Consider the following 12,879-nt stretch of genomic DNA (forward strand, 5'->3'; position numbering starts at 1 on the left):
AAATGTTCACTCAACTCAGTTATTACCATTTGATTTAACAGCCTTGGACAGTTTCAGCCAGCAGTGTAAAAATGTGATCAGAAATATTATTGATTTCCTCACGATGAGTTTCAGAGGCAGGGAGAGGGGAGGGAGCAAAAAGCACCAGAGCAATATTTTATTATGATCAATAAACCAATTGTTTGGAATCAAATGACTGTGTCTGGTGTCAGGGCTGTGTGTGTCTGCTCCCTACCCCTGACAGTCCTTCTCTGCCACACCCCTTCTGCAGCACATCACCCTCACTATTCCTATCATACTTTGCTCCCGCAAGATTTACAAACTCGCTCTCTGCTCCACATTGACAAATACAGTACTGTATGAATTTACTTTAGGATGGATTCGTCAGCCCTGGTATAGCCATATTACCATGATTAATCAGTGGTGGACAAACAGCCAAATAGCTGATGAACTGTACCTAAATGTTTTCAATATAAAGTACAAAGATCCCCTCTCATCCTTCAGAGAATCAGAATCAGGTTTAATATCACCGGCATGTGTCGTGAGATTTGTTGGCAGCAGTACAATGAAATACATGATAAATAGATATAGAAAAAAACCTGAATTACAGTAAATATATGTCTATTACATAGTTAAGTTAAAAGTGCAAAAAAAAAGTAGTGAGGTAGTGTTCATGGGTTTATGTCCATTTAGAAATGAGATGGCAGAGGGGAAGTTCCTGAATTGCTGAGTGTGTGCTTTCGGGTTTCTGTACCTCCTTCCTGATGGTAACAATGAGAAGGCATGTCCTGAGTGGTGGGGGTCCTTAATGATGGGTGTCGCTTTCCTAAGGCACCACTCCTTGAAGGTGTCTTGCATACTATGGGGGCTAGTAACCATGATGGCTCAGAGTAATCTTACAAGTTTCTGAAACTTGTGCATTAGTTGCCAACCCCCCGCCCCCAACCCCATACCAGATGATACCAGATACCTTGGAATTAAAATCTAGATAAACCTGACGATTGTTTATAATTACATACCAACCAGCTTGGGACTGAATGTGGATGTAAAGTTACTCACAAACACACCCTAAATTCTATTCATTCATAATATAATTGCTGAAGTGCTACTTATCAAATCTTACACAGTTTACAACATAACCAAATTGAAGAAAAATAACTAAAGTCATAGCGCAAAGGAATCTGGTTGTTACAGGGTTGTAGTGTTAAATGTGGGCTTACTTATCCAAGTAATCAGCAACTGTGGACTGTTCAATTGATATCTCTGGTTGCAAGGCAGGAACTTTTGTCCCATGATCTAGAAAGAAAAATAGTTAAAAATCCAATAAATAATTACCTTTTCAGTTAATTACAGAGATTGATAGAGTTTTAAATGTTAAGGACACCAAAAAATTTATGACTGTTGTCAGAAAGTAGCCCTGACACAAAAGATCTGCCACGATATTACTGAATGACCAAAATGTATGAGAGGACACAACAGCATCTTCCTGGTATATTTCTCACACTATTTTCATTGATTTTAATTTCAAATATTATCACGTTTTGTTACTTCAGCCTGACATTAATTAATAATACACAAATAAAATTGGAAAATTCACACACGTGCCGCAATATTTGAATTGCCTCAGATCGCAGCATAATCCTTCTAAATGTTTGTATTGAATCATATTTCATTTTTATTGTTAGAAGCAATAAAGCAATCAGGAAGGAAATCAAGATACAGGTGTCCCCCACTTTTCGAACGTTCGTTTTACGAAACCTCACTGTTACAAAAGACCTACATTAGTACCCTGTTTTCGCTTTCAGAAGGTGTTTTCACTGTTACGAAGAAAGGCAGCACGTAATAAAAAATCAGCGCGCATCCCGAGCAGCCACTCTTCCCCGGATTCGGAAAGGCACTGCTTAAACACATGCCTGTGAGCAGCCGCAAGCAAGATGAGTTCTGAGGTATTGGAAAAGCTTAAAAGAGCTCATAAGGGTGCTACACTTAGCGTAAAACTAGACATAATTAAGCGTTTCGATCGTGGTGAACGAAGCAAGGACAAAGTGAGTTTGGCTTGTGGAAGCTGACGAAGATGATGTTGAAGAGGTTTTAGCATCCCATGACCAAGAACGGATAGATGAAGAGCTGATGCAATTGGAAGAGGAAAGGATAACAATCGAAACCGAATGCAGTAGCGAACGGACCAAAAGGGACTGCGTGAGATTTTCGTTGCAATAATAAAGTACGACTTTAATTTTGAGAGGGTACGTAGGTTTAGGGGATATTTGCAGGAGGGTTTGAGTCTTTACAAACAACTGTATGATAGAAAAACGCACGAGGCTCAGCAGTCAAGCAAGCCTTCCACATCAGCCACAGCAGACAACGAACCTCGATCTTCGACATCGAGGCGGGCAGTCATAGGAGAAGATGAGCTGCCTGCCCTGATCAACAATGAGGTGACACCTCATGTCCCACCACCCCAACACCTAGGCCCCAGACAGATACTGTACCGATTCGCGGAGAATGCAGCAGTAACCGGGTCTTTAAGAAAAACGCCGAAATAAACAAGCTAATTAATTAGGTGCCGCCGACACGTAATTGTCGGCCCAGATCAGTGCCGATTTCCGATTGCATCTCCTCTGATCTGGGCCGACAATTATGTGTCGGCGGCACCTAATTAATTAGCATGTTTATTTTTGGCTTTTTTCTTAAAGATGTGCTGTGTGCCTCCCGGCTACTGCTGCGTTCTTCGCGGCAATGTATCGGGTCGGCGGCCCGGAGGGTGGGGGCCACTGCACCACCCAGCCTGCGACGACTCAGTCTAACACACCATCATCAGTTTGCTCAGCAAGCTGTCTTCCCGATTCCGGTAAGTGATACTACACTGTACATACATTATTTCTACTTTATATAGGCTGTGTATTACGTGTTATTTGGTAGATTTGGCAGCTTCATAGCTTAAAGGTTACTGGAGAGCGCGTTACGCCAACAGCGCTTGCATGAGATTTTCTGCCGAGAGCGCTTGCGTGAGATTTTCGCTATGGAGATCTGTGCAGGCAATCGTTGTAGAGAAGTATTTCTACTTTATATAGGCTGTGTATTTATCGTATCATTCCTGCTTTTACTATATGTTACTGTTATTTTAGGTTTTATGTGTTTGTCATAATTTGGTAGGTTATTTTTGGGTCTGCGAGCGCTCACAAAATTTTCTTATATAAATAAATGGTAATTGCTTCTTCGCTTTACTATATTTCAGCTTACGAACCGTTTCATAGGAACGCTCTACCTTCGGATGGCGGGGGAAACCTGTACAAGTCTATTGTCATACACACGTGCACACATACGTGTAGGTGCAATGAAAACCTTACCTATAGCAGTATCTTAGTCACATAGCATTAGAGACTTTTATAAAAAAGGGGAAAAAATAAACAAAATTATACAAGAAAAAATATTTTGAACAAAAAAAAGTCAGTTGTAGGGCCAAGTTATCAAAGTGGTGATAGTGTTGCTATACTGAGTTAGTAATTAGGGGGTTCTGCAGGTGGCTCAAAAACCAAATGGATGAAAGGGAACAGCTATCATTCTAGACACTCAAATTTGAGCATGTGGTGTTATTTCTATTGCCCAGTTTGTAAGTGATCATTCACCTCAGAGTCACTGTTAAACATGGAAGCAAAAACATTTGCCAAGTACATTAAGTCTTTATGTAATATTAACATCTTTATGCAAAGTGTTATACTATATGAAGAACTGAGCAGAAAAATTGTGCCCTAACTTTTTTCATGAAGCAGTAAACGACAGACCACAGAGGGAACAAAACATTGCTCGAGAATATGAACATGTCTGCCTATATGATGAAGCAAAGACTGATGCAAATTCTTTGTTGTTACCAGATCTAAGAACAACTTAGAAAAACTTCAACAATTCACATCAGACATCACATACTTGAAAGAAACAAGGGACCGAAACCTGCAAAATGATGGTACTGAACACAAAAGTTGTACTACATTCTTTTCTGTATTCATTCTTTTGAGCAAACTTGTTAGCAACTAAGCCTTTCATTCCTGCCATAAAAAATGTCACCATGCACCCAGACTTGCTAGGGAAAAGCCTTCATAAGTGCACTGGTTTAGGATTCACACCCAGATGCAAATTCTATTTCTTTTAATACTCTTCATGAAGTCCAACAGTGCAGCACAAATTTGATGGATACCTCAGCAGTTTTGCAGGGAAATCTGCATCAGGTTAGATCCAGCAAATATGCATGTCTTATTTTCAATGGAGGTATTACAGCCAAAAAAAGGGGTAAAGGACTTCATTCAACTTCTTGTCATCAACTGTTAAATTGATTTTAACAGCTTTTCAACAATTGCAAATTATTTCTGTTGCAGCACCACCAAATACTTTTAATGTAACAACAAACAAAAGCAGGCTAGATTCCTACTTAATATCCCTAATCATTTGCCCCTCTGCTAGTTGAGAAACAGGGAGTCAGCAATGTAAGGCTGGGTGGTAACTGACAAACTGCAAGGAGGTTGGGGAAGAAAGAGAGCATGTGCAGAATATGCTGTGCTTTATGTTGCTCACAGGTGTTTTGGAAAAACTTTGGGCAACAGAATTTCATTCAGCTGCTTGTTTACAGCGGTGCTCAGAAGTTTGTGAAGTTTTTAGAATTTTCCCTATTTCTGCATAAATATGACATAAAATGTGATCAGATTTTCATGCAAGTCCTAAAACTAGATAAGGAGAACCCAATTAAATAAATAACACAAACATTATACTTGCTCATTTATTTATTGATCTAATATTACATGTATTTGCTGGAAAAAGTACACGAACCTCTAGGATTATCAGTTCATTTACAGGGGAAATTAGAGTCAAGTGTTTCAACCAGTGGGATGATAAACAGTTGTGAGTGTGGGACAGCCCGCCCTATTTAAAGAACATAAACCTGGGTCTTCACTATCAAAGTTTGATCTTCACCACACACGTTTTCAGAAGTGTACCATGCTTTGATCAAAGGAGATTTCTGAGGACCCCAGGAAAAAAGTTGTTGGTGCTCACCAGACTGGAAAAGGATTCAAAACCACTCCCAAAGAGCTTGGGCTTCACCAATCCAGTCAAGCAGTGGTATACAAATGGAGGAAATTCAACACCGTTGTTACTCTCCCCATGATGGCCAACAAAAATCACTTTAAGTGTAAGGGTTGTAATATTCCAGGAGGTCACAATGAACCCCAAGGTAACAACTAAGGAACGACAGGCCTCTCTTGCATTGTGTGAAGATCTGATCAAATTTTAGGTCATATTTATGCAGAAGTAGAAAACATTCTAAAGGGTTCACAAAATTTCTAGCACCACTGTGTATAGATAAATTATTTTTAAACTATTTAATTGCTATTAAACAATGAGAATTTCAAGAGATGATAATTTGGATGGGAGATGTTGAGCCTAATCCAGCTTCAACCAGTGACTGAGTCAGGTTAAAATTGGAAATTCAATGGTGTAAATGATTTCATTCCCGAGTAATTGCCAAACCAATGGAGTTAAATCAATAGACCCAGTGAATTTTGTTATCTATTTTGTCAAATGTATTGGAAAATTCTCTTAGAACATTAGTGTTGTGGAATATATTTAAAACAATAAGAAATCTGTTTAGTTCCAGTAGAAGAAAGCATGAAATAGTTGTTTACATCCTTTGACTGCCTTGCTCCGTTTAATATCAGAAGCTGAAACATTTTTTCTATCCTGCTTACAACAATTCTTGCTTCATTGTGAAGAGGGAACAAGATCTAAATTTAAATCCCAGCCTCAGTAGACTCATCACTGAAGGGTAAGTCTCCAATGGCTTTTCTTTCATATGTGAATTAATAATAGAAAGAAAGTTACACAAACCTGATTTAGAATGTTTGCTGCCTTCAACATCTTTCCCCTGGCAAAAAATGTGAAATTTAAATCATTAGAATCCCAACAACATGCTTAATTATTGAAATAATCAATGCTTAACATTCAACTGCAGTATCAATGAAAATGCTATACAATTTAACAAAAAACATCCAGAGAAAATATTCTGTTTAAACTACCATACAATGCCTGGCTTCAATGAACAGTTCGGTCAGATCAAAATTGACTGTCCTGTTATGCAAAATATAGTTGGGTTAATTTCCAATTTAAAGACATTAAAATCTTTTTTAAAAATTTAAACAATTCAATACTATCCCAGTCATTTTTATCATACAAATCAAAGTTTTATTACTTTATAAAGAAATTCTCAAACTGAAACTGGACAAACTTATTACCCATTCTGAACACTCCTAAAAAGAGTAATTAGCCTAGAGCTAATCACTTTTCATTCTTGATAGCAGATTTTCTTCCGAGAAGGATCATATTGAACCAGTTTGATTTCGAAATAAAATAATTTGGTTCGGTTTATTACTAGTGTCATATGCACAGAGATACAGTGAACAGTTTGTCTTCCATACTGCTCATACAGATCAAATTATTACAGTGCATTGAGGTAGAACACAGTAAAAAAAAAACTGCACACAGACCCTGCATAACACTGATTCATTACAACACGGTTATTCAATTTTTAACTGAAATTTTTACAACGACAAAAGTGTTAAACACTTAAAACTTCTCAAGAGCGGCCGCCATTACAGTAAACAATCAGCCAATGAGCGTGCTTTACATACGCTCTGAGCCACTCCCAACCACCTATTAGTTCATGCCCTGCATCCCATGTGTATTAAGCTTTCTTGCTCCCTCGCCAACTTATTGCATTTTTTTTGTCACACATGTCTGGGAAACGGCCTGCAACTTCCACTGAGGGTAGTACAAATGTATAGGAAAACCATTTGCATAGATGTGAAACTGCAATTGGTACAGCGTTTGGAAGCTGGTGAGTGTCAGGTTGATGATGGTGCCTCTTTGAAATTGGCTACATCAATGATCAGAACAATTATAAAAAATACAGACAACATAAAAGCTTGCAATGACGACATCAAAGTTATCAAAGGTGAGTCGTTCAAGGAGCCATTTGCTTGAAAAAGTGGAAGACAGACTAAATATATGGGTGGATGACCAACACAACACAACCCTAAGCCAGCTGATAATAATGGAAAAGGCAAGAAGCACCTTCAATCATATTCAAGAAGATGATACGTTGATAACACTCACAGCCAGCAGAGGTTGGTTTGATAGATTTAAACAGTGCAGTAACCTCGATAGCATACCTATCTCTGGTGAAGCAGCTAGTGCGGGCAGTAAGGCAGCCCAGGATTTTCCTGCAACAGTAAAGGGCATAATCAAAAAGGACGACTATCCTCCTGAGCTGACTTCAATGTAGATGAAATGGGCCTATTTTAGAAAAGAATGCCTTCTCATAATTTCATCTCCTGAGAAGAGAAGAGAAACGTGCACGTGTTCAAGGCAGCAAAGGAGCAGTTAACTCTCTTGCTAGGAGGCAATGCTAAAGGTGACTTTAAGTTAAAGCCTGTGATCGTGCATCACTCAGAAACACCACGAGCAATGAAAGGTATTTTAAAGTCAATCTACCACTGACTGGAAATCAAACAAGAAAGCCTGGATGATGACTGATGTTTGCCAAAATTTGTTTGTTTCACATTTTAGTCCAGCAGTGAAGCTGTATTGTTAGGAGCATGACTTCGAACCTAAAGCATTGCTGGTGCTTGACAATGCCCCAGGCCACCCTGAAATCCTGACATGCTTCAGACCTATATTCCTGTAGAAGTGGTTTACTTTCCACCCAGCACTACTTCATTACTTCAACCAATGGATCAAGGAGTAATATTGAATTTTAAAGACTACTACTGTACCTTTGTCACACATTCAAGCAACTTGTAGAGGAAACAAAAGGTCAAGACAAACAATCCATCAGGCAATTTTGAGAAAACTACAATGTCATGAAAGCTGTAGACAATATCAGAGCAGCCTGAGATGAAGTAACTTCAAACTGCATAAATGGAGTGTGGAAGAAGCTATGCAACAACATCTGAGAATTTCAGGCGGAACTAATCGTCCAAAACATCACTGAACTGGCCAGTGAAACGGGATTAGAGGATGTTAATGATGACGATGTTGAAGAGTTACTGCATTCTCATGATGAGAGCCTTAATAACAAAAGAGCTTCAAGAATTGGCTGAGCAACACATCCTGGGTGAATCTGAGGACACAGATAGAGAAGAGGAAACACCAGCAAGAAACCTCACCACAAAATTCTTCAGCACTAGCATCACCACGATCACACAATCATTGACCAGTTTATTGATAATGACCCTGACTGGCAGCGAAGGAATAAGGCAAAGAGAGGTGTTCTTGACATGATTTCCTGCTACCGAGAACTTAAGAAAAGGCAGACAAATCTTGACACCTACTTGAAGAAGGTGGCAAAGTTAGAGGAGAACTCACAGCTTTGTCCCTCCTCTGAAACCACCGCCCGCCTCTCTCCACTGCTGCTGTGAAGTGTTGCTGCTCCACTGATATACAGGTTAGGCTTATTTGCATGTTTGTTACTCCACAAATTACTCTGTATACATAAAATATCATATATCTCAGGGTTTTTTTTCCTTCACAGATGTCAGTTTACATAATGCTATAATGACCAGAGCGCTGATTTACATAGTGCTCCACCTCCAAGGAACTCATCCTCAGTGTTAAGTGGGTCTGAGCGCAAAACAATGCAGAACAAAGTGCACAGCTACACAAAAACTGCAGTGCAGGTAAACAAAGTGTGAGATCATGACAAGGTTAATTGTGAGGTCAGGAGTCCATCTCACTGTACAAGGGAATGATTAGTCTTTTAACAACAGGGTAGAAACTGATCTTGTGGTACGTGCTTTCAGGCTTCTGTATCTTCTACTCAATGGGAGAGGGGAGACAGAGTGTGACTGGGGTGGGTGGGATCTTCCATAGATGCTGCCTGACCTGTTAACTGTTTGCAACATTTTGTGTTTATATATATATATATATATATATATATATATATATATATGTGTGTGTGTGTGTGTGTGTATATATATACAGACACACACATATAGTAATTAATCAGTCATATAGTAATTATATTAATTTAGCCATTAAATTCAAAGCTTTAGTTTATCATTAGATTTTTTAAAATCATATTATGCTTAAGTATTAAATTAGCATTATCTAAAAAAAAATACACCTATACAGTACTCTAGAAATACTTGACCTGTAAAGCAGAGTGAAGAATGAGAAGAAATTAATAAAATTGTTCAGCTACTGAGATGGCTTGAAAAGCATCTGTATTTTGTCCAAAGTATTAAATAACTGAACATAATTCCATTAATTAAAAAGGGACATTTTCCACTAGCTTTAATTTCGCTATTTGATTAGTTACTCGGCAAAGTAAGGCAGTGACCTAAATTGGTATATGGTTATAGTTATATTGCAGTGACCTTAGTGACATGTATCAAACCATTGCACATCTGAAACATTATACTGAATGGTGTCAAGTTTGTAAATTTGCATTATTCATCAAAAAAGTGCCAAGCTCACTACGTATCAGGAAAGAGAAAAGACATTCACCACTTCAAGATGGAGTCTCAGGTGGCAAGACCTCTTGGCTGCAACACAGCCTGGTATGGAAACACCAATGCACATGAATCAAAATCAGGTTTAACATCACCGGCATATGTTGTGAAATTTGCTGTCTTTGCTGCAGCAGCACAATGCAATACATAATAATAAAGGGGAAAAAACTGTGATTAAATAGTTAAACTAAGTAAGTAGTGCAAAAATAAAAGTAAAAATAAAGCAGAGAGTTAATATTCATGGATTCAATGTCCATTCATAAAATTGGATGGCAGAGGGGAAGAAGCTGTTCGTGATTGATGATTGTGCACCTTCAGGCTCCTGCACCTCCTTCCTGATGGTAGCAATGAGAACAGGGCATATCTTAGGTGTTGGGTGTTCTTAATTATGGATGCTGCCTTTTGAGGCACTGCTCCTTGAAGATGTCTTGGATACTAAGGAGCTAGTGTCCATGATGGAGCTGACTAAGTTTACAACTCTCTGCAGCTTATTTCAATCCTAAATGGAAAATCCACCAAAAAGTAGTGGATACGACCCAGTCCAACATGGGTAAAGCCCCCCCCCCCCACCATTGAGCACATCTACATGGAGCGCTGTTGCAGGAAAGCAGCATCCATCATCAGGACCCCCACCACCCAGGACATGCTCTCTTCTCGCTATTGTCATCAGGATAGTAGCACAGGAACCTCCAGATTCACACCACCGGGTTTAGGAGCAATTATTACTCCACAACCAGTGGGCTCTTAAACCAGGTGGGATAACTTTTATGAACTTCGTTATCTCAATGTGGATAGATACTGGATATCACCAAAAAAAAAGACATGGAATGTGCAATAATTATGTACCCATATTAATAGGTTAAGAGACACAAGGACTGAGGTTATTCGGTGCGGTGCACCTCTGCTGTGTATATTTACTTTTGCCTTTATATTTTTCTCCCTTTTGCCGCTCAATATTTAATTTGATTTTGTTAGTGGCCTTTGTGGATGTGCTGTATTATTTTTTGTTTGTAATAAAAAATATTAAAAAAGATACAAGAGAAATGAAATAACGTACTTACATTTGTATGACCACAATGTGACCAATTGTTTAACCTGAGCATCTATACTGCGGACACAAGAGTTTCTACAGATAGCTGGAAATCCAGAGCAACACACACAAAATGCTGGAGGAACACTGTAGGTCAGGCAGCATCTATGTTAATGAATACATACATTTTAGGCGACACCTGTAGAAATGTTAGCTGTTTATTTATTTCCATTGATGCTATCTGACCTGCTGGATTTCCTTTAGCATTTTGTCTGTATTGGGGCTCTCCATTTCACTATAATTATAATACATGGCATAGAAAGAGCAACATAAATTCATTCATACTAACTGATATCATCAAATGATGCAATAGTACTGAGGGAGCGGAAACTTGCAAGGGCCAGATAGATTAAGTTATAAATAAACTAACAGAAAGGGGTTTCATCCTCTCTAGACCCAACAACATTCTAATACTTTCTTCATGAAGTGGAGCTCAAAACCACAGAGAAGCAGTTATCTTTAGGCATGCATACAAAAGGACGGGCCAATAGGAGTAAGTCAAAGGACATAAACATGCAGAACAGAAGTTCAGTCTTTCAGTGAATCCATGAAAGACATCCAGCCCTGATGGTGTCCCTGGCTGTCTCCTTATCTTCTGTGCAGATCAGTAGGCAGAGGTACTTCCAGACACTTAACTTCTCCATGCTTAAATCCAAGGTTCCCACCTACATTAAGACCACTATCATTTTGGCACCCAAGAAAAACAAGGCAGTACATTTTGACAATAATAAACCAATTTACTAATTAACCTCCTTATAGATCTATATTCAGTATGGAGCACTATATTTTAGGAAGGACATTTTGCACAACATAACTGAAGAATGCAACAGGGTGGTAAGAACCACTATTCACTGTCTATTGATTAAACAAGATTAGAGCTTGTCATTGATGTTATGGAACTATGGTGTGTAATAATATAGCAAAATTACAAACAAAACTTAGTGGGTAGCACAAAGTAACCAATTAACATCTGAGCCATATGACAAAATGAATTTCTCTTCTTTTGTCTGTTCACCTATCATCTCCAAGACAACAAATGTTTAAGCCCATTGGCCATGTGAAAAATACAGAACAACATGGCAACTCATTTAGTCCATCATGTTTCTTTTGGCTCCTTGAGCCATCTAATTAGTCTCTCATTTGGATTTTAACCCCACTGCACATTTAATTTATTGCTTTCCTACCAACAGTTGTAAATTGCACCTGAAATCACATTTATACACCTTTTCAGTTTGGACTTCTGCCTGCATTTCTCTCAATGCTGCTAGCTGTTCCTGAAGAGCTCGAATTTCCTCCTTCTTCCGCTTCTCTGCCTCTTCGGCAGCTGCCTTTTTATGTGCCTATCAGAAACACATGACCAAATAAACCATTTAAAAACATTTGTATCTGCATGAGTGATCATTACTCAGATGGCTTTCAATCATTTTTAGTATAATTTCCCCTTTCTTACATCGTTTTTGATGAATTGTGATGCTTCCTTAAAAAAGTCATCTTTCATTTATATCATCTAATAAGTATTTAATTTTCTTGAAAGCCAGATATTTTCTGTGAACTGGAAAGTGTTAAAAGATAAAATAAAACATCAATTGACGGAAGCACACTTCCACCACTGCAGAACTTACTCGCTGTTCAGCTTTTGTTGGCTTCCCATCAATTTTTGCGAACCCATCAAAAAGTGATTTGTACAGCACATTTTTGCGAATATTTGCATCTTCGGATGGAAGGTAATGCAAAATTGCACTCCTATGCTGTCGATACATGTCAAAGATAATCCGTATAGCTGTATCTCTGACTTCCGATGCTGAGTGTTCCAAAGCTTCTGCTGCGAACTTAGAGAAGTTTGAGAGATTATTACCTTAATCAAAACAAAATATATCTATAAATATTCAACCAGTTTCCCAGTAGGAGCCACAAAAAATCTTTCCTTCCACCAACAAAATGACCTGAAAGGTGTACTGAATTCACTCACATATGACACTTCCAATTATCGCCATTGGTTACAGAACATTTCTTCCCCTTATTCCAACTCTCAAACTCCTTGTACTTGATCCAGTACTCTTAAAGCAAGAATACTTCGATAACTACAGCTGTACCAGTGTCAATTACAATCACATTGGGGAGCCTGGAGTCACAGAGGCCAAACTGGACAAGAACAAACCAGATCTAATTCCCTCAAACAAGAGAGAATCTACCTCAGTCCTGTTGAAGGATCTTACCCTGAAACGTCAACTA

The 12,879-nt window shown here is 38.6% G+C and overlaps 1 protein-coding gene across 8 annotated transcripts in view; it reads right to left on the reverse strand.

The window, feature by feature from the left end:
* cep104 (centrosomal protein 104) overlaps positions 1-12,879 on the reverse strand; it is a 130,976-nt gene that overhangs the window by 44,628 nt on the left and 73,469 nt on the right. For all 8 annotated transcript variants that reach the window (XM_063033289.1, XM_063033288.1, XM_063033282.1 and 5 more), the window contains 4 exons: positions 12,270-12,476; positions 11,871-11,987; positions 5,878-5,914; positions 1,221-1,296 (listed from right to left, as the gene is read on the reverse strand). In XM_063033289.1, coding sequence (XP_062889359.1) covers positions 1,221-1,296; positions 5,878-5,914; positions 11,871-11,987; positions 12,270-12,476 — 437 coding nt within the window. The remainder of the gene's footprint in view (positions 1-1,220; positions 1,297-5,877; positions 5,915-11,870; positions 11,988-12,269; positions 12,477-12,879) is intronic.

The sequence above is a fragment of the Mobula hypostoma genome, chromosome 25, assembly GCF_963921235.1.
Source record: "Mobula hypostoma chromosome 25, sMobHyp1.1, whole genome shotgun sequence".
NCBI classification, from domain to species: Eukaryota; Metazoa; Chordata; class Chondrichthyes; order Myliobatiformes; family Myliobatidae; genus Mobula; species Mobula hypostoma.